Source organism: Lissotriton helveticus, chromosome 3_1 (genome assembly GCF_964261635.1).
Source record: "Lissotriton helveticus chromosome 3_1, aLisHel1.1, whole genome shotgun sequence".
Lineage (NCBI taxonomy): Eukaryota > Metazoa > Chordata > Amphibia > Caudata > Salamandridae > Lissotriton > Lissotriton helveticus.
This window is the reverse complement of record NC_136061.1, coordinates 1984943178-1984965026: the sequence shown is the minus strand read 5'-3', so window position 1 is coordinate 1984965026 and position 21849 is coordinate 1984943178. Positions and strand designations below refer to the sequence as shown.

The following is a 21849-nucleotide window of genomic DNA, read 5'->3' as shown; positions in this document are numbered from 1 at the left end:
AGCACTGCTGTGGTTAAATTAAAAAATATAACCATTCATCCAAGGGAGCTGTATTTCAATTTGTTAATCATAACAGTTTTTTCAAAGCGTTTGTATTGTTCAGTATCACATTACATCTTCGGTTGATCTTTTGTTATCCTTGTAACAATAAACTAAAAAAAAAATGCATTTCGGGCTGAGCCCTTCATCAGGGGATTTTTGCTGACATGTGTGAGTTAAACCGAATCCATTGAGTTCTGTTAATGCCTTCAGATTTCACTGAGCTTCGGCGTTATCAAGTGTGTGTGAGTATCCGGGAATGTGAAATAGACAAAAGACAATTACAAGAGGTTACCCGTGGGTTTATTGTCAGGGCAAGTTCATCTATTGGTCTCTGGGATGATCCCCTCAGGCTCCAGTAGGAAGCACTTCCATTTTGTTGAGCAAGACAAATGTGCCCCAGGCTTGCTGAGGATCTTTTATTGGGCAGAGACAGCTCTCCGCTGGTGAGACCCACAACCTCAGTCATCTGCAGCCTCTGGCTCCATGTATACCAGGACTTGATCCTGACCACATCAGCCACAGGGAAGGCATGATTTCAGTTCACCTGATTTTAGAAGCTTTGCAAATGCTTCAGGTTTATCAATTCCATGCCACCTCCACTGAGCATCTGTATGGGAACACCAGGGCAACTAAGGACTCAAGTGCAGGATAATGGTAGGATGTTGGGAATTTCCACAAGATCGATTATACGAGGATCACAGTTTAGTACTCATCTTGGTCAGTTCTGTCCAAACTCAAGCAAGAAAGTACTGAAAAAATATGATGTCCTGAAATCCAACTGTTTACACTGCCCTGTAATTTGTGCCACCAAGCAGTTTCAGCCAACCAGTGCAAATTGTCCAAATCAAGATTTATAATTTACACCTATTAGAAGACATAAGCTATGATTATAGTTGGTCCGATTAATTGTGATAAATCATCCGAAAAAAATCTTTGTTCATTTAACCACAGCATTCATAAAAGAAGACAAAAAAAGAATACAAACATCTGGTTAAAACACACATATACAATACAGAATAAAAAGTCCAATGAGCACTGAATCAGAATAAAAACACCATATACAATAAGTCAGAAATCAGTCAACTCTCGAACACCTGGACATCCAGTTAGCCGGCAAAAAACTGACCACCGCAAATAAGACCTGATCATTAGGGAGCATCTGCAAGTACGCAAGGGCTGGATGTACCTGAGTAAAATTTGAAGTTTTTAACAAAGAAACTAATAATGCTTCCTCTGCCTACTAAAACAGTCACAGAACCTGAAAATATGCATGATGTCCGGCGGAAACCTATTGGGGCAGCCGTAGGGCAACCTATTATCTTCTGTTACCACACATTTAGAAGTTACACAACCGTCCCCCTGCATTTTTTCATGATACATTTTAGCAAGTAAAACCTGTTGAAATTACCAATAGAAAAAATATCCTGTAAATAACTAAGCAATGAGATCTGTCTGTTATACTCCAATTTTCGGATTATAAACACAACTGGGTGCTATTTATCACACTGATCAGTTCAGTTTTGTGTGACATTTACTGCATGGATCGTAATGGGGACTTTAGTGGGTTATTTAGGATTTGCTAGATGTGGACATCCGCCTTTAATTGATGGATATTCCTCTACAACAGACCTGCAGTTCTCCCTCCTCTTTTACCAGGTGATGTCTTGGTTTCCAATAGCAAAGCCCCAACTGGTTCCAATGCTAGAACCCAGTAGCCCCGCTGTGATGGGAGAAAATCCCCTCTTTGTCAGGGACATTTCCTGTTTGTTTTTCCAAAATAAATTCCTCGTTTGGGGGTTGCTTCTAAAAAACAATTATAATGCTGAGGGGTCAGCCACACCATGGTAGCACTCCTGGAACTAGAATTTTGCTATAGGTACTGCATCAGCAGAAGCACTTCAGTGAAAATGACTCATCAAAGCAGTAGGAAAATGATTTGTGGGGAGTCTGCTGCCATGCTGGCGCTGCAGGGCTTCTGCTGTGTCAGTAGTTGGGCAACCTGTCTACCAAATCCTTAATGATGTGCCTAGACTTGCATCTTTAATATTGCATTCCAATTTAGTTTTTTTCAAATCTCTGTTGGAGATGCTGTTTTTTTTATTTTTCTTACCAGAGTCTACATTTTCTGCTATTTTTGTACAAAAACAATTATAGAAAATCCTAAGGCCCTGGTTACAAATTCCTCATAATATTCCAACCCATGTGTAAACTTCTGTTTGCCCATGGGTATGTCCTGCATCCTATAATTATTGTATGTGTTAAATAACTCAACCTTTGTCATTTTGGCAGGTCAAACCTGCTGAAATTTAACAGCAGAAAACATATGGTATTCATCATATCATGCAGATTTGGGTGTGTTAAACACCAAAATCCGCAGGTTATTCCCCATGTACTCGTAATAGATTTTCATTATCACATCCGATAAATAACTTACCCCGTGGTATCATTATTTATCAGGAGCAAAAACTAATACTTTAGCTCTTAATCTGGCCCTAATTTGCATAAATAATCAAAAAAGTCTATTTTCCTTTAAAAATCCTAATGCACCCCTTAACCAATATCAGCAAACACAGGACATATATCTCTAAATTCTGCTACATGAATTTACAGCAAACCACAAACATTATAGCTTAATGCCAGGTTTTATGTAATTCTGTTCAGCAATGTTTGATTCTATTTTAGTTAAATGGGGAATTCTACTTTGAAAGATCACTGTAATTAACTTTGACAGCTTTGCACTGTTTCAGCTTGAATTTATGAATGTGCGGTCACATTTTCCAAATTGTGTACATATTTATCAAAAATCGCCAATATTATTAGCAAATTTAAAAAAATCCTATGGTAGGCACAGCCTAATCCTCTTTCTAGTATAAGCACATACATCCTGCAAGAGAGAAAACTTACTTACTCAAGTGTGAAGAATTTCTAAAGTGAATTACTATTTTTAGATCGAGCCTAGGCAGCGCATGCACTGCTGAGTGAGGCATTCTACATCCATAATATGTGCTTAAAGCTCCTCCCGTCTTTTCTATTGTTTCCTGTTAGAGCCCTTCCTAAATGCCTGATTTTGTTTGATGAATATGCCTAATTAGTTCTGCCTTTTGGTGTTTCAGACCCTTCCAGCCGACTGCCCCTGTTGCGTGTGGTCTTACTCTTTTTTTATATATGTTCCTTCCTTCACACTCTTTTTTTTTTTTATTTCCCTCGGCTCGTGTATCAGCATGGCACCTGGTTCACAAACACCGCGCTTCATATATTGGACGGTAACACAAATCCGTGCTTAGCTTACGGCATTAGGTTTGCTCCTCCACTCGTTTCTGGTCCATGTGCAATAATCCAACCGATCGCATGGATTTTTCTGCCTCACTACGGTGTAGGGGCCCTCTTCTAAATATGATGAACCCCACCCCTCTCCTCCTCAACACCATCCTCGCATGCCACTCACCTCCCTACAGTGTTAACTTCTCCTGCTCTGCCACTAGCAGCTGCCCCCCTCTTTCTGCCTCTTCCTCTTATTCCCTCACTTTCAGTCCTTCGCTCCTCCTCACTTACTGAAACCCATGACTTCAACAAACAGCACTTACCCTCTCTTTCCTCTCCTTTCCTTTATTTTTCCCCCTATGAAATGGATCCAAAACAGAAAGGAACACTTTGGCTGCAAATGTTGTCTTTTTCTGACATTTTCCAGAGTTTGCCAGTGAGCGCTACTTTCGTTTTCTTGTCTTTCTTTGACAAACATTGTTTTCCCCGGGAGGAAGTGCACCATTCCTGGAGTTTTTGAAATACCTGGTTGATGCGTACAGTGGAAAACGTTAAATAAGATCCTTATAAGCTGCTTGCTTATTTTAGTTTAGAAAATGTGTACGGCGGCTCTTTGTTCAGAGATTTGATCTTTTTTAACCATATTGCTTATATTGCGTAAGAAAATAAAAAATGGACATTGAACGGGTTCCTTCCTGGTTCCTGTAGTCATGTCCTTAACTTTCAGGCAAAAACACTGATTGATTTCTGAGTAATAGTGTTGTGCGTTAAGGTACCCATGTTGTTCCTGCTTACATTTCACATGCTTTACTTAATCTTGCATTCCTTATGAATGTTTGATTTTACCAGGATGTTGTTACTTTTTTTTCTTTCAGCCAGCATATTACTCTTGTCTCCCCTCCCTCATAAGTTATTTTCCATCTTCTGGTTCTCCAGCGCTGCGAGCTCATACGAATGGCAATAGTACTATGCAAATATCGTCACACCACTACATACAAAAAAACAAAAGTAAAAAACATTCAAAGGCTTGTTTCCCATGGTAAGACGTCTGACCATAGCACTGAAGGTAATTATGTTGAGGTTTTTTTTGAGTCATTATTTTCATGGAGCATTTCCTCAGCAAATGTAACGTGTCTGGGGAAACTGCCTTTCTGTAATCATTACCTTTGCAAGGAGGGCTATTGCAGAGCATCTTCACAGTTAAGTCGCAAGCAACATCTTGCAAGGCAAAATAAATCCTAAAATTACATGTACAGGGTTCTATTTCTGCTGTTACTTGAACTTCGAATGTTATGCCTGCGTGCATCAAAATATCACAAAAATGTAAGATTCACGTTTAAACAAAAAAATGAGCTCTGTACCACTTGCTGGTCTCTTAAGTGATAGAACAACATTGAAAGCACTTTTTCAATGAAGTTTGGGCCGTCGTGTTGAAGCTTCTCTCTCAGAAATTTGTGAGACTGTCATGAGCAGGCCTTTAAAGAACTTTAAGCCTAAGACTGCTGTCTTTGTACACAAAGTCAATTGCACAGTAGGAATAACTGTGCTGAAACATCTATTTGTGTATGTCGACTGTTAAACCTACTGCATTACCATGCAGGATGCCCTATTTTAACTTACTTGCAAACCTATATTAGATCCAATGCTGACGAAAATTACATTATTTATAAGCAAATGTAGCTCACCCGCAGTGGTATCTCTAAGAAAATGCCTCTTTTTGCATGATCACCCCAAAAGTTTTGGACTGATGCAGTTGGTTTTTCGAATCTGAGAGTGTACTGATGCATGCTAACCAGGCCTTAGTGCCTGTGCTTTAACCTTAAAAGTGTATATTTAATTGGCTTATAGACAATTAGCATAAGTTAACTTACTCATAAGTCCCTAGTTTATGGAACAAGGGATACCCAGGGCCTGTAATGTAAAGTGTTCCTCGTGGCAGCGAGCACTTATTGGGCCACCATGAATGTGACAAAGTAAAGCTTATTTCCCAGCCTGCTACTGCAGACTGGTGGAGCAGTTTTAAACTGCTAAGCCGACCTTGCCATTTAAAATAATGACAAAGTGCAGACCTTCCTTTTAGTATATGAAAGTCACCCCTAAAGAAGGCCTGTCAAGCCCTAAGGTAGGGTGATGTATTAGGACTTGTATTCTTATTGTCATTTTTACTGTACAAAGGCTAGTAGCCCCATAGGCAAGTACAGGGTTACACGCTGACAACTCAACTATTCTAAAATCTGAATGGAGCTAGTAAAGTTGGGGCTTCAAAGTAGCTAAAGAATTGTTGCATTAGAGCCGACGTGATGCCCAGGAGGAATTTATGTAAATTTAGAAAGTTGTCACTCTGTTAACCACATTTTCCAGTGGCCATTTACAGCCTTCTGCTCTCCTAAGGACAGATGTGAACAACTTCCAGGAAAGGGCACAATAGAGGCTTGCTGTCGAACGGGGTGTTACCTCTTCCTGGCAGGAAACAACACAGGGTGTGAGAGAAAAAGTGAGCTTCAAAAGAGAAGTCACCTTTGAAAGGTAAATGGTGGATACACACGAGGGGGGCTGCTTTCTTCTGTTCTGGTAGACAGGCTGGCATCGGGGAGAGCGAGGGGAAAACAGTTGCTAAATTGGTTTTGCCATAGACGTGTAGCAATCCGGGTTCTGCCATCTGCGAATTGCCAGAATATTGCACTTTGAGGTAGCTAGATGCCACACATTGCTGTAAGTCATCATCAGGCGGTAGGGGGCCCGTTGGCTAGTAGTCACTACATACCACGTGGGCAAGTTATGGGCATAAAAGTGGCACTCCTGGCACCTAGACCTGAGATCACATCTGTACTGGTGAGAGGACTGACAATGGACTGCCCTGCTGTTCCACAGACCTGGCAAAGAGAGGCTGCAACAAAGACTGAACTGCACCAGCTGCTGCTGGGTAGCAAAGATAGAACTGTGCCTGTGGTGCCCTGCTCAAGGAAAAGTTGTTCCTTAGGCCCTAAACAGAAGAGGGGAATGCCATGAGTCAGTTGGCTGGCTTCCTGTTACAGCTCCAAGACCACAAATGTGAAAAAGCCACCATGATAAAGTTGTTAACCACAACTGCTTGTTCACAGCTGACCAAAGTGCAGTCAGGGAGACTTAACCCTGACACTCAAAAGTTGCACCCAAGTCTGCTGGACCCAGAGAGTCGTCAAAGTGCAGTTTGGTTGCTTAAGATGGACACCAGCCACAGTTAAAGGGAAACACTGGTTTTGCTGTGACCTGAGACCAGTAGACCAGTGGGAACTGGTTTTTGACTGGACTTCACCTGGAATTTGAGGTGCATCGACCTCTTAGGCCAAAGTCGCCCGCTGTGTTCGTGGTCTGAGGTGTGCCCCAAGGAAGACCCCCGTCGACCAGATCATCATCTTCAGCATTTTCAACAGCTTCAGCATCCTGCATCCCTGGCATATGGACCACTCACTCTATTGATGTCTATTGCAGTTTGCCTGTAGAGCCTGGAACTGGACTAGAGAATGCTTTAACAGTTGTATGATAGAAGCATGCATAGTTAAACCATGTGTGCCTCTACCACACAGCCCAATCCACAAATGCGTCTTAACCATGCATTCCTTTACCACGCAATTTCGTGGTATAGGCATGAATGGTAATGGGGTATGTTTGGCTAAGGTTGCAGACCCCACCATGCCTAAAAATTACCCTGACTACCCATTCCCTTCCCACTGCCCTAAAGTCTAAAACCCTGTCCCTTTACTTACACTACCCCACCCCCACGCAGTTCCTTAAACTAGCCCAACCCCCCCGCCAGCCCCACTCCGCTCATCATGGCATCTTTCTCCTGCCATCTTCACTGTCTTCGTACCTTCGTGTTTAAGGCATATGCGTGGTTAAGGCAAGCGTGACTCTGCTTGCGTAGTTAGAACACCTGTGGTTAACACCGCAGTGTTCCGACTGTTACCCTGCTTTAATTGCAAGGTTACTCGCCTGCTAAGCCTTATTTGCCCCCTGACTTGCACCCTGCTGGAGTTGGTCTTCCAAAGCAGGCCGACGTAACAAAGCACAACTTTTAAAAAAGTTTTCAGGGTACCCACTAATCATAGTAGTTTGAGTGAAAAGCAGAGGTTTTCAATTTGTTTAAAACCCTATATCTCCAAAACTCTTTGTTCGATTTTGTTTGTTTTGGTGTCGAAAAATGCATTAAAATATCCTTATCAATTGGTGTCAGATTTCCTTTGTGTTGCTTGTCTCTCTTTAATCAATCAATCAATCAGAGTTTTGACAAGCGCATTCTCACCCATGAGGGTCTGTAGGCGCTGGGGAGTAACTGGGTTCGAGCAGCTGTCTCATCCGAAGAGCCAGGTCTTGAGGCTCTTCCTGAATGTTTGCAGTGTGGGCGATCATCTGATGCTGAGTGGGAGTTTGTTCCGGTCTTGGCCGCGATGTAGGAGAAGGATCTTCCTCCCGTTCTGGTTCATGCGAATGCCAGGGATTTTGGCCAGGCAAGGTCGGTGGAGCAGAGGTTTCTCTTGTGTGCGTAGAAGGAGATTCTTTCGTTGACGTATTTGGATCCGTCCGGTGTTGTGGAGGGATTTGTAGGCAGGAGTGAACAGCTTGAAAGTCACTCTCTTTTTGACAGGCAGCTAGTGGAGGTCTATTAGGTGCTAGGTGATGTGGTCTTGTCGTGGGATGCCGAGGACGAGTATGGGTGCGGTGTTCTGGATAGTCTGGAGTTTGAGTAGTAGAGATTTGTTAATTCCGGCATAGAGGGCATTCCCGTAGTCCAGTCTGCTGGTTATGGGTACATGGGTGACGGTCTTTCTGGATTTAATTGCTTTGTTACTTCTAAATGCACTTAGGTTTTATATATGAGTCTAACTGGACCCAGATTGGTTTGTGAGTTCATTACATGGTGAGGTTGCACAACCACCGCTTTTCCTCATAATATGTATTTTTTTAATTCATATGTAACTTACCTCAACTCCATGATTAGACAAATATGGCTGCTAACTACTTACTTATAATTGGCTTAAAAGGTGAATAAAGGTTGACTTTGCCTTACCTGCATAGGTGTGTGGGTGAAATCAAGATCTAATCAATTACAACAAAAAATATAATTAGGAGATGAAAAATAAAGAGTGATATTATGCTCTTTTTGGAGAATTTTCAATATGATTTCAGGAAATATTAAAGATACCTGTGTTTGAGAATTACATTTTCAGGTAAGTAACTTCATTCCATTAAGTTAAAAATAAAAGAAAAAATGGGGTCAAGGTTATATGATTAAGTTGCCTTCATGTTTAAAACTGAAACAAAAATACGAATTGTTTACCGTCTTTTTTTTCCCTTTTCAGGTTCTCGAATTGGTGTTCACGAGCATGCTACTAACTACTCACTACAGGAAGGTCAGAATTCTAGAAGATTCTTCCCAGCCGTTCACAGCAACGTTGAGACTAGACACCAAACTCATACATCTCACGTCAGCAGGGCTGGGGGTACTGTGAAAAAGGAAGCTCTGGTGTCTGGACATAGTCCATCATCCACTGTCAGAGATGAAGCATCTTACCAAAACAGTACCAGAAGGCACGGTGGGTTTGAGTACTTCACCTCAGGACAGAGTCTTTTAAGTAATAATGAAATTCATCGACCAGTCCCCCCAATTAGAAAAAGACATAATGAAAGCTATCGACCAGTCCCTCCAATTAGAAAAGGTACTGCTTCTGTAGTGCAAGAATCCAGCAGTAGCTTTCAGATGTCAACCAAGGACCTTAAGAAGACCCTGCAACCAGGAATCGCACAAGCCACTGAAACACAAATGGAAAAAAATAAGAAACCTTTAGGTTATGAGCTGAGTTGGGAATTGAAAGGAACAAAACAGGTTAAAAGCGAAGCGCAGGATATGGTGAAAGAAAAGGCAATGGGAGAAGAGCAGTACAAATTTACTAGGCATGACTTGCCAGGGGAGGAATCTAAAGAAGTGAAAGCTACAACGATTGAGAGATGTGTACTCTTTGAAGGAAAGCCAAATAGACAAGAACAAAGTTATGTTTCTGAGATCAAGACCAAAAATACAATTGTGCTGGAAGGTGAAAACGTTCAAAAGGAAGAATTGATCACTACTGATGTGCCGATAAAAGTAATGGCAGCTGGCAATGTTCAAGAAGAGAATGAAGGCGAGAATCCGATTCACAGGGAGAGAATCTTGATGGTGGATGAGCAGGTGAAATCAAAAGGAGAAAGTGTTACACACGAAGGCCTAAGGACAATAGATATTCCTATAAAAGTGACTGGTGCAAGAGAAACTTTTGGGAACCTAACTATCATTGATCGAGCCCAAGAGGATGCAAACCTTATTGTGAATAAAGCAATAAAACAGTGTATATCAGATGCTGGTGTGAGCTTTGTTGAATCAGAAGAACTGATCAGGGAGTATGAGTCAAACAAATATGAGACCAGTGGCATAATTGAGAAGAACAATAAAGAAGAGGATTGGGATATTCACATTCCTGTTAGTGTTGAAGCCCTTGAAAGGGAACAGCTATCTCAAAATATCAGCATACAGGCACCTGTCCAAGAGGATTCACCTAAAAAGGGTAAAGAAGACTTTGACAAACCTGTTGAAAACGTAGTGTTAAACTTTCCAGGAACAGACACAGTCTTCAGCACGGGGAAAGATGTCAGTGCACAGCACAATTCAAAAACTGCAACATCTTGGTCGGATGAGTTTGCTGAACATGTAACTGTGGCAGACATTCTTAAACATGTTAGCCAATCTACTGGCCTGCATTCAACTGATGAAACCAGTTCTGATGCGAAAGTGACATATTCTGAAACCAAACAACTTGCCAACGATGGAACAGTGACAACCGAGATTATCATGCAGACAACAACAGAAGAGGACTTTGACCTATCTGATGAGGAGGAGATTGAGCACCTTTTGAATAGTAGTTTGGAGAAAGCAACCCTGAAGCATTTAAAAGGAATGCACGCTGAAGGTTTTTTGGACAATATTCTGCACGGTGGCTTGAAAGGAAAGAAAGGTGTTAAGATTGAGATAACTGAAGAGCCTCTGGAATCAGCCACTGATGAGCAAGGTGAATTTTCAGTACCGTTTGAGGTAGAGGAAGCTGATGATTCTACTCCAATTGTGCAGAGTAAGGAGGGAAGTGATGAGGAAGCTGCTGGTGCATCTATTGCTGCTCTAGGAGCCAAAGACAAATCAAAATCCAGAGAAGATGTGACTCATGTAGAAGACGTAACGGATGGTGGTGATACAGGTGAAGACCTAGAATACATAGTCTCCACTCCAGATGAGATTCCTGTAACATCTGCTGAAGATGATGACTCATTGTATGGACAGATTCACATAGAGGAAGAGTCTAGTATTAGCTACTCCTGGCAAGATGATTTTTCCCAGAAATCACAAAATAGGAAACATACCAGTAAACTTTATGAGCATGATGCCAAAAATCACACCCTCAATGAAACCAGCGAGGAAATGCGTACTTCCCTAGTAAAAGAGAACATTTCAGGGAAAGAACCTATTCACATGGAAAGTCTTGTGATTGAAAAAGAAATTAAAATACCACAAGAGTTCCAAACATCAATAGCTGGTCTATTATCCAAAGATATCCGTGATCCTAAACATCAACTGAAGGGGGCACTTGAACAATTAGAAGAAAGTCTTCCTGGAATTTTAAGGGAAGAATTGTCTGCCTTAAGCAGTGAAGATCAAAAAGATGTGAACAGCTTGGCAGTAGACATTAAAAAAGTTCAACAAACCACAGAGAATGGTGTGGTGACCATTGTTGCTGAAATCAATGTCTCTCAAACCATTGATTCAGATGATCTAAATATATTAAACAATCTTCAAAGTAGACCAAATGTCAGTGAAGAGCAAATATTGCAGTCTCAAGAAGAAGATCCTTATATAAATCCTGCGATCCATGCTCAAGAGAGCGTTGGAAATGCCATTGTAAGAGATGTGTCCAGTTCTGGGAGTAACATCATGCTGTCATCTTCTGAGCAACTGTCTGGCTCACCCAAGATAAACACCAGCAATGGTTTATCTCATTCTACTGCAGAAGAATCCCACCAAGAAAGTCCTACTCCTGCTCCACCACAGCCCAGTCCTACAGGAGAGGGGAATGAAATGTACATGTCGGCAGACATGAACACATTTGTAAGGCACATTAAACTAGGTCCCAAAGAATTTCACACAACCGAGCACATCATTTTTGAAGGCCCCATCTCTGAAACATTCGACCTTGGTATTGCAGGAAACCATTCTCCAACCGATGACTTAATAGATGCTAATAGTTCTGTCTTCAGGCATTTAAAATTGAGCCCTGTGAACATTACTTCTATAAACTCATCTGTATATGACACAGCCTCTTCTGAGACTTTGGACTCTGATGCTGCCCTTTCTCCAACAGATGGGGCAACAGAGACAAACAGATCTATAAGGCATATTAAACTTGGCCCAAGAGAAGTGTATTCTTCTGAACAAATAATCTTTGAAGGGCCAATCACTGAAGCACAGGTAGTTGGAAACATGCCTCCAACAGAAGGTTCAGATGACTTCAGTAGATCCATGCAGCAGGTCAAATTGGGCTCAGAAGAAATTCAGACAACTCAACAAATTGTATTTGAAGGGGCTATGTGTGAGCCTTCTGATAACGATAGCAAAGAAGACTTGTACGCATACACTAACAGGTCCATAAAGCATTTCAAACTAAGTCCAACTGAAATTCAGACGACAGAACACATCATTTTCAAAGGGCCGTTGTCTCACTCTGCAGAGCATATTGGTATAGAAACGCTTTCTGAAGCTGGAATCAGCAAATCGATCAGACACATCACTCTAGGTTCAGAAACACAACCAACAGAGCAAATCATATTTAAAGGGCCTATATCGGATTCTGCAGCTGATAGTAGCACATACGTGAGACATATTAAATTGATCCCTCAAGACTTACAAAACAAAGAGGGATTCATTTTTGAAGGACCTGTTTCTGAATCTCTTGGTGACTTAGGGGAGGTCTCTGCTTCAAGGGAGAATGCAGAGGTGGAGACCTCAACAACGTACTTTAAGATTGGATCAAGGGAAATTAAAGCCGCCAAAGAGGTAACATTTGAGCACACTGTTTCAGAAGAAGGGTCCAGTGATGCCATATGTCTTCCTCCAAATCATTCTGCGGAGGCCAACAGGCCTATCCCCCACATTAAGCTGGGTCCAACAGAAAAATCATTCACCTTTCAAATGGATGTGACACAATTTACAACAACCCCTTCCACAGACAGAGGGACCCAGGAAGCAAAAATGATCTTTTCAAGTAGGAAATTTACAGAGAGTCCAGATAGCATTCTATCACAGAAAGCAAAAGAAGTTAATCAGGATGACTCCAAGGATGCAAATAGTGAAGCAGCAAATGTTGACATAGTGCCTGATGCATATGACGATTATTTCCAAGCCAATGGACAGAGAGTCATTGACACATCTATGTTTGATAAAACAGTGCAGCTGCAAAGGATGGTCGACCAAAGATCGGTGATTTCTGACGACAAAAAGATTGCTGTCGTGTATCTTGATCACGGAGAAGATGTCTAGTAGGGAAAGCATGGTATTGCATTGTTTGGACACGTTTGCAATGGACACTGTCATTGGAGCCTCACTTAGTCCACCTATCTCTTTTTTAGTTTGAAAACGATTGCAAGCTCTTTTGATCAGCTTCCTACAACCGGGGTTTATACTGGAGGGAGCCCTCTGGTGGAAATGGTTATAGAATGGAGGCTACTTTCGTCTGCTCCTAAACTGCAGAGTTTCGTATGGGCAAACACCATCCTATGTCTCAGAATGCCTTCATGGACATGCCACAAAACGTATCACATGCTTTTAAGCACACCTACACTTATGAAAAAAATTAAATTGCTTTAGAGTATTTTATTTTTCTTTTACCATATATATTACATAATTGTATTTATTACCCAACCGATCCACTTTACACAAGCACGCATATAAAATGAGTTGACTTTTTATCAGTTTCTGGCAAAACTTTGAAAGAACCACTAACTACTTAATATCAGCATCATATATTCATCCCTCTCCATTACAGTGGCTACCTGTCGAGATGCGCACATCATTCATTGTATGGGAATGCACTTATTATTTAACTAACAGCGTCTCGCGAGAGTTCCATCAGAGCATTTTACGCTTACTTGAGCTTGCGTGGAAAACAGGGGCGGCCTGTGGCAGTAACCAAAAGTGCCCTCAACGTTTCCCCTTTTTTGGATCCTTAAGCTCAAGCACAGATGGGCATTGCAGCTCCCAAGGGTGGTTTTGCTGAGCAACATCTTTTTATTCAGCAGGGTGTCACCAGTAGTTAGTTATAGTACTATACAAAAATAACTAGACACCGTAATGCCAGTCACTGTAGTCTTCCTGCCCCCGCGTATAGATCAGTTCAAATTCCACTTGCTAGAATTGGCAGGCCAGCAACCAAGGCAACGCATTTAGGGCGAAGGTTCTAGTTCTCTTCAAACTTAGAAGGCGTTGATTATACCCTAACTGATTAGATGAGTTCAGGGGATTCTTGATTAGTGCTACATGCCAAATAAGCAGTTTCTTAGCGCTAAATACCCTGTGGTACCCGTAACCCTACTAGCATAGAAATGAATGAAGACCCGTTTTAAACGGTAGGGCTTGTGAAGGGAAATCGTCATTAAACTTAGAAATTCTTGGCAACCCTCCTGACCATACTGTATGTGAACAAGCAATATAATTCCTCCACGAACCCCATTCTCTTTGCTCTCCAAGTCCTCTCAGAACTGCTTGTTGAGATTGTTGTAAATTATGGAGTAACAATACGTGGTATTAGGTCAGAAAATCCAAAATTACAAAAGCTTTTATTAGAAATTTCAGGGAATTTTTTTTCTAAATCTATAATGTAGGATACAAACAGTGAGTGAAACAGGTAGAAACATTCGATGTTTTTTTACAGCTGCGAAACTGACTTTCAGTTCCCTCACAACACCTTCCTTGCTTGAAAGCTGTGGGTCATGGAAGCGGTGTTCTTCTGTAAAGAGGCATCCTAGCAGGGGAAATAGGTGGCAGGGTACTTAAACAGTGTGGAAGTGGACCGGGTTACAGCGGGTATCCTTCTCACAATCCCCTGCACTTTGGGTGCCCGAAAGAAGAGCTGTATTCTTTGAATTTGTACCCCAATTTTTTTTTCATGAGTACAGGTGACTAATTTCTGAAAATGTAAAAAAATGTGACAACTACTCCCAAAAAATTCTTGCATATCGGACCACATATGAGGAAGACTTGTGACATAAAGGTAGTTGAAATCAATTGCTCTTTTTGATCTCTGTGGCACTGATAACCATATTGTTGGGTCTATTTTAATTTCTATATATTTGAGTTATGTCACTAACAAATTAAACTTGTCAAACATGTATCCAACATTAATTGTTCTTTGTATGTATATAAAGCCACATACATCTTCAGTACTCATTACAGTGCAAATGTTTTAGACTATAGTTGTGGTTTAACTAGTGCCTACTTTAATTTAAAACAACATTTGTTTCGCCTATGGGATAGCTATTAGTTTTGTCAATTTCCTTAAGTCATGTTGTACAGCAGTATGGCTGCAATGCTGCATGGCTGAAAGTTGGGGCAAAAAACACTATGATGCATCCAGCATTGACCACAAGAGATAGTGATCCATTTTTGCTAGTATGGGATTATTCTGTGCCTTCAGAAAAAAAGTTACATCAACTTACATCCTAGCTGAAGTTTGCTGTTTTGGGCCATCTGGAAGACAGCACCAAAAAAGCCTTGCAGGGGAGGGAGTGTAATGCCATTTGCCTCTTTGTAGCATTCTGACACCTGTTGGTGTGACTTTTTAGCACTTTATTTCTGGCGGGACAGGAGAGGCAAGCAACAAAGAGGGAAGAGGCAGGGGTGGACAGGGCAAACAATTATGGTTGAGGGTGAACCGAACAAACAACAAAGCAGCAGGAGAGTTGGGGGGGGGACAAGCAACAACGTGGGAGAGGGTGGTAGGAAGGGGGCACAAATAAAAGGAAGGAAAAGTACCTCTGAAAGCAGTGAGCAGTGTAAGGACAATGGGCAAGGGAAGCAGTACCTGGACCATGCTCCAGGGTAGGGACAAACCACGAAGGTTCAAGTAAAGCTTGCACCTGCTGACCAAAGAGAAGCAAGGAATTAGGCTGATGAGGCAGCATACCAATGGTAAGTAATGGGCAGGCTGTAAGTCCCCTAAGTAAACAAAATGTATTGCAAGCAACAGCAAAATATAGGGTGTGAGTGGAAGGGGGGGAAACTGTCAAAGAGGCAAAGTTCCCTGGCAAACATACTAAAGTGCATAAAACAGTCCACACTGCTCCCAAAACATTTGTGTTCTGCCTGAGGAGAAACAGCTTTTACCTTTCCGTTTTTACCACACAAGGCTTGATGGTTTAGGGGTGGGTAGAGGTAAAGGTATGCGAGGGTGACGGTGGGCTCATGGGTGGTAAAGGAAAAGATATTTGAAGGTGACTTGGGAGTTTATAGATGGGTGGAGGTAAGGTGAGGGTGACTTGTGGTAAAGGGAGGTGAGGGTGACTTGATAGCTCGGGTGGGTAGAGGTAAAGGGACTTGAGGGTGACTTGAAGGTTCAAGTATTAGTAGAGTTAAAGGGGGTAAGAATGACTTGAAGGTTCATGGGTGGGTAGAGGTAAATGGAGGTGAGGGTGACTTGAGGGTTCAGGGGTGAGTAGAGGTAAAGGGAGGTGAGGGTGACTTGAGGGTTCAGGGGTGGGTAGAGGTAAAGGGAGGTGAGGATGATTGGGGGTTCAAGGGCAGAGGTAAAACGAGGTGATGGTGACTTGATTGGATAGTATGATATGGGACAGCTTATCTTTGTGTAGTGTAGTATGATATTGTGTGGTATGGGATGGTATGACCCGTCACTTTATAGTATGGTATGTGCTGTTATTGAATGGTATGTCCTGTGATTGTACAGTATGATATGATATGGTATGGTATGGTATGTTTTGTTATTGTATAATATGGTATGTTATGCTCTATTATTAGATAGTATGGGACGGTATGGCCTGTTATTGTATAGTATAATATGGTATGAGTATGGGGTGGTGTGCAGTTGAGGCGTAAAACCTAGGAACTGCTTGCAACATGCATGCACGTGCATTTAGGTAAGCACCAATATTATCAGTTGGTACAATTTTAAAACATGTAATTTACTTTGGCTTTCCCAAATTGAGAAGCAAGGCAGCAGTACTCGGAATGCGACCAAAACGAGGACGGGTTATAAACAAACGGGCCCTTAGTGAATGCTGCAATGCGTAACCAGTCCTACCAAGTATCACGCATAAGGCGTGACACTAACGCATTTCAGTGTGGTGTTACCGCATCACCGCACTGAAATGCATTGTCACACATTTTTGCCCTGACCTGAAAGCTCTGAAACTGGCTGCCTTAATCTCTGGCAGGTGCTAGCACACGCGCTGGTGCCTCTGACACCTGGGTGCCGTGCGCCCAACCCGGGCGCAGCAATTCATTGCCAGCAAGCTCTGTATCTAACAGTTCAAGATCTGATGTGCACTGACTGCTCTCAGTGCTACAATGTTACATTTTTGCTCTGCCCTGCTTCCTAGAGACTCGTGCAGGGCCTGCCCCTCGCCTGGCTGCTGCAGTTAAATTGTGTGTTGGCAACTTGGCCGTGGATCCATGTGGGGACGCGACGTCACGTCCCGCGCCGGGAGTTAAATTGGAGGTGGAGGCCTGCTGCTCATTAATGGTTAGCGGGTGGCGCCGGAATCATGGGTCAGAATACTTTGGGGGCAGAATACTTCTTTCCGAGCCGGGAGCGAGTGAGAGTGCTGCAGCCAGTGACTGAAGTCACGTCACATCACAGAGTAACACCGATTGCAGTGGGGGGAGGAGTACAGGCAATCGGCAGAGTCGTGGATACTTTTCTTCGAACCTCAGCTGTCTGGCCGCCGGCGCTCCTCTCGGCAGGACCAATGGGCCCTGCTTTCACCCGCCGTTATGTAACTGCACAATGCAAATGGCTGCTGTACACAGAAACATCAAGAAAAAGATCAGGACCAGCTGGGTGAGTTCGCCCCCTCCCCGGTTCCACTCCCAGAGTCACTGGCACCAGGCAGCATGTCGGCAAGCGGGAAGGCCCGATCCCAGCCCATGGGGCTCGACCTCAGCAGCCGCAGTTTATTCTGTAACCTGTTCCACCAGGGAGATCTGCATCAATGGTGTGCACAGTAGCTAACAGAGTAAGTGATTAAAGTGTGACTTGTTTATCGGCTGCCTAATGTACTTTCCTTTTTGAAGCGCGTCATTCAGCCAGCAGCCTAAAAATACATAGAGCACCTCTGCATGCAGTCAGTCTGCACAAAGTTGAAGTCAGCAGCCCTAAAATGCTTAATTATCAAGCTGACGGCCTCTCTGAGTGAGTGTAACCTTTAAGGTCTTCTTAAAGTTCTGGACCGGCAGGCAGTTTGACCCGAGGGCGCCGGCGTTGCCTTTATTTCTCTGGCCTTGGGTTAATATCCTGCTGCGCAGTGTTGGCCCACTACATCTTGAACAGTTTTATAGCTAGCGCAAATTCGACCGAAGATGTTGTTGCAGTGCTATCATAGTAGGAAATACTAACCAAGTTTCTATTTTTAGACATAATGCTCGAAAAGCTGCATTTTACCTTTGGAGCATATTGGCATCGCAGCCTGTGAACCTTCGGAAAATACTCTGGCATTTAGAAAATACAAGCGTCCTAATCTTCTATTTATAACGTGGTTTGAGAAATGAAAGCATTTTTTAGGCGCCAGAACTGCTTTAACACTCAGCCTGTCTTCCGCCAACATAACAGACACGCACTCCCCTCTGCCGCAGCCCTCGTGGTTTTCTTGAGGTGATGTTACTCGCTGGTTAAGATCAAATCTTAAATTGGTGATAAGTGGATTACTGAACACCTCGAGCAAGTGAGATAAATGCCACTTGACCCCTCTGATTGGTAACTTTGCTGGCTAGTACTTTAATTGACTGAGCCCTATTAGGTTTTACAAATAAGTTTTTGTCAAAAGTCTGTGTTTTCCATGTTATTGCCCTCCCCCGTTTTTTGGTCTTGGCAGTAAATTGTACTTTAATGTCAAAGGTGATTCGCTAGAGCACTGTCGTTTCCAGCTGGTGGCATCCCTACACCTCCAAGCTGAGTTAAGTGATGTCTTTAAAGCCCCGTGAACTTGACTTGTTCATTCATTTCCTCAGTTTCATAGGAAGAGTTTCAGGACCTAGTTGTTACGGGGGGATATTTTTACCACAGGATTGCACCATGCACATTTCTGCCCCGGTTGTGAAGTGTGATATAAGCTGGCCATAAAATTGTTTTAAACGTAATTCTTCCAGCAAAGTGCTGCCAGTGAAGAAATGTAGTTTGTGTTTAAGCCATACACTTAATTCCATAGGTCATGCATGCCTGTTTTAGAGACCCCCCATTTTTTTCATCCCAGGAAAACCCCTAATGTCAAGGTCTTCCTTTTCTGGTGCTTTGCATAAGTTTTAAGATGATCTTAGTTTCTTGTTGCTCAAATGGGTGTAATTGCTGCTATTTATATGTTTTCCCTCCTTTTCATTGCTTGATTTTGCGCGCGAGAAAGTGTCCCTCATAGTTGATGAAATGTCACTCATAATTTCACTGAAATTCCTAAAATGTCACACATAGCAATCTGAAACCTTGGCAGCTATGCGTACCTTTATTCAAATTTAACACATTCTGTTGTGTTGTTATGCAGCTCAGACAAGACCGGCAATAAAAAAAAGCGTCTTACCGGAAAGTGAAGTTTTGAAGAATCTGGAAAGCAAACAAAGATCAAAGAAAACAGCCGGCCCAAGGCAAAAAAGTAAAAAAAACTAGTGTCGTGAAAGCAGCTAAAAACGAGAGACAAGGCATAGGATAGTGTTAAAAGAACATATAAACAAACAATACAAAAAGTAATGCACTCCAAACGCACGCAGCACATAAGCACACTAATCAAGAAATTAATCTGTATCGGAGTCTTTCACCAATGCTCTAGCACTGAGATAAATCAACGTATGCTTCTTCATCCTAATATCACATACAGAATTGTAGATGGGTAGCTGTCAATAGTGGAGTTGTTAAACATTGATCCCAAACCCATCCACTATTGTAAACAGACTTTTCTAGATACTTTTTATTTACTGCAACTATGTCACAGCAGCGAGAAACCAAAGTTGTTTTCCACTGCTGGGATATAACAATGGTTACTGCCTATTTACAGCCGTTGTAAATAAAAGTGACAAGCCAAATTATGGTAGGGAATGGGCGGGCTAAAAGCCCCATTTTAGAGTTCTGTTTATTTTTTAATCAATAGATCGTTGCATGCAAAGCCTAAAAAAAGTGTAGGCCCAGAGTTTTTCTACAATGGCCTTCACCATTGCTGCCAAATATAAGGGTTGCCAGATGCCAAGCATGCCTAAATTTGGTTCCACAGCAGGCCTCTTTCCTCCTCCACCATTACACGTGTTTCTTGATCTCAGCTGCACAGGTTTCTTTTTCTTTCTTTCTCTCTGTATTTATCTGTTTTCTCATCTTTCTCTCCCCCCTTCTTAATACATTTTGCCATTCTCCCTCTTACTGTGGATCAACGTCATGATGAAAAGAAGTCCCTATCTCCAAAACTGAGTACTTTTGCCCCTCACATGCATAAATTTAGCACAGAGTTTGACTTTAACTGTTCTTGCTCAGGACAAAGGCCTACTTTACATCAGCACTGGTGTCACTATTACCATGGTTATTGTAATTGCCTTATGGGGTGTTATTGTGGCCTCATTATTAATCCCATTTACATATTATGGGGTATGGGGAATAACATGCAGATATCAGTGCCACCTCACTAATGTTAGCGTGATATTCCTGATGTCTGTGCGCTTCTGCCTCCACAAATTCCACCATGTTTAACTTGGTGGATTTGTCTCCAGAGTTACCTATGTTAATACTGCATGCGTTATTACAAGTGGTCTTGTAATTCAGATTTAGGCAGAAATTCAAGATCCTCCGAAATTAATATTAGAAGCCCACTTGTAATGTGAGCCAAGGCGTTTCAGGAAATACACACTTTGAGGCCCATTATGATGGCGGACGGACCTGAGTCCGTCCGCCACCATAGAGGAGGAGGGACCGTCCGCAGGGGCAGCGGCGGTCCCTCCATGCTAATTAGGATGTGACCGCCACCCTGGCGGTCACATCCTGTATCTTTATCATTGCGGCGGGTGTTGCTTGAAGCAGCACCCGCCGCAATGATAAAAATGTATGTTGTGCATTTGCATACACAAAGCGGCAGGCACCTCGCGGTGCCTGCCGCTTTGTGCAGGCAAATGCAGGGGGGTACCATAGGTACCCCCCATGTGCACCCCTCACCCCCCCTTCACCCCTGGGGGCCCGCAACGGGCCCCCAAACACAAATCCGTATGCCTTTACACGGCGGAAATGCCGCTGTGTAAAGGCATCTTTCTGCAGTAATCCTAATATGGCTGGCGGTGTCTGATAGACACCGCCAGCCATATTGAAACTTTTCCGCCACGGACGGAAGGCGTCCGCGGCGGATAAGCTGCGGACTGAAAAACGATCCCCCAGCCATCCTAATCTGGCGGGGGGTCTTTTTCAGTCCGCAGCGGTTTTCCCGCATCCTCCGGGCCGGCGGTGGCTTCCGCCGGCCCGGAGGATGCGGGAAAACCGCAATCTTAATCAGGCCCTAAATGTCTTCAGGCATTGTGCACAGAGTTCATGAGTAGAGTGTATTTTGAGGTTTACGTTAAAAAACAATTGCAGATGTACAATCAGAAAGCTACATTGAGCCTTTCAACGTTACTCTAGCACTGAGATTTATCAATGCATCCTTCTTCGTCTTAAAAGCACCTACAGAATTGTAGATGGCGAGCTGTCATTAGTAGAGTTTCTAAACATTGATCCAAAATCCATCCACTATTGTGAACAGACTTTTCTGAATACTGTTATTCACTGCAATTATGTTGCAGCAGCGAGAAACAAAACGTGTTTGCCACTGATGTGATGTGACAGTGGTTACTGCCTATTCACAGCCTTTGAACTCATTTATTTCTGTATGATGGGGAAAGGACCCTACACAACATAAAATTGTATATGGATAACTGTGAATAAAATCAAGTTTTTCACCTCAGGATTCTGAGTGACGTCATAGACAACTTTAACTTTACTATTGTCTATTTAAGGTCACTTAGAACCACTCGGTGAAGAACATTATTGTTACTAAGGCATACCCAATTTTCTGCTTTCCCTGATGGATTCTAAGAAATATCCAATAAGAACTTTACTTTATTAACAACTGTCCACCTATAATTTTATGTTGTGACTGGCCCTCCTAAAATCTCTTCCCCTGCTCAGTTCTTCAGGACAAGGGAAGAGGAGTCATGGTGGAGACTTGCACATACACTTTTATTGCATATTCCAATAAAAAAGGCTCATT

The 21849-nt window shown here is 42.6% G+C and overlaps 1 protein-coding gene across 1 annotated transcript in view; it reads left to right on the top strand.

The window, feature by feature from the left end:
- Positions 1-14752, top strand: part of SYNM (synemin) — an 84728-nt gene extending 69976 nt beyond the window's left edge. Inside the window, exon 4 of the mRNA XM_078683131.1 lies at positions 8643-14752. Coding sequence (XP_078539257.1) covers positions 8643-12898 — 4256 coding nt within the window. The 3' untranslated portion in view covers positions 12899-14752. The remainder of the gene's footprint in view (positions 1-8642) is intronic.
- Positions 14753-21849: the final 7097 nt, after the last annotated feature.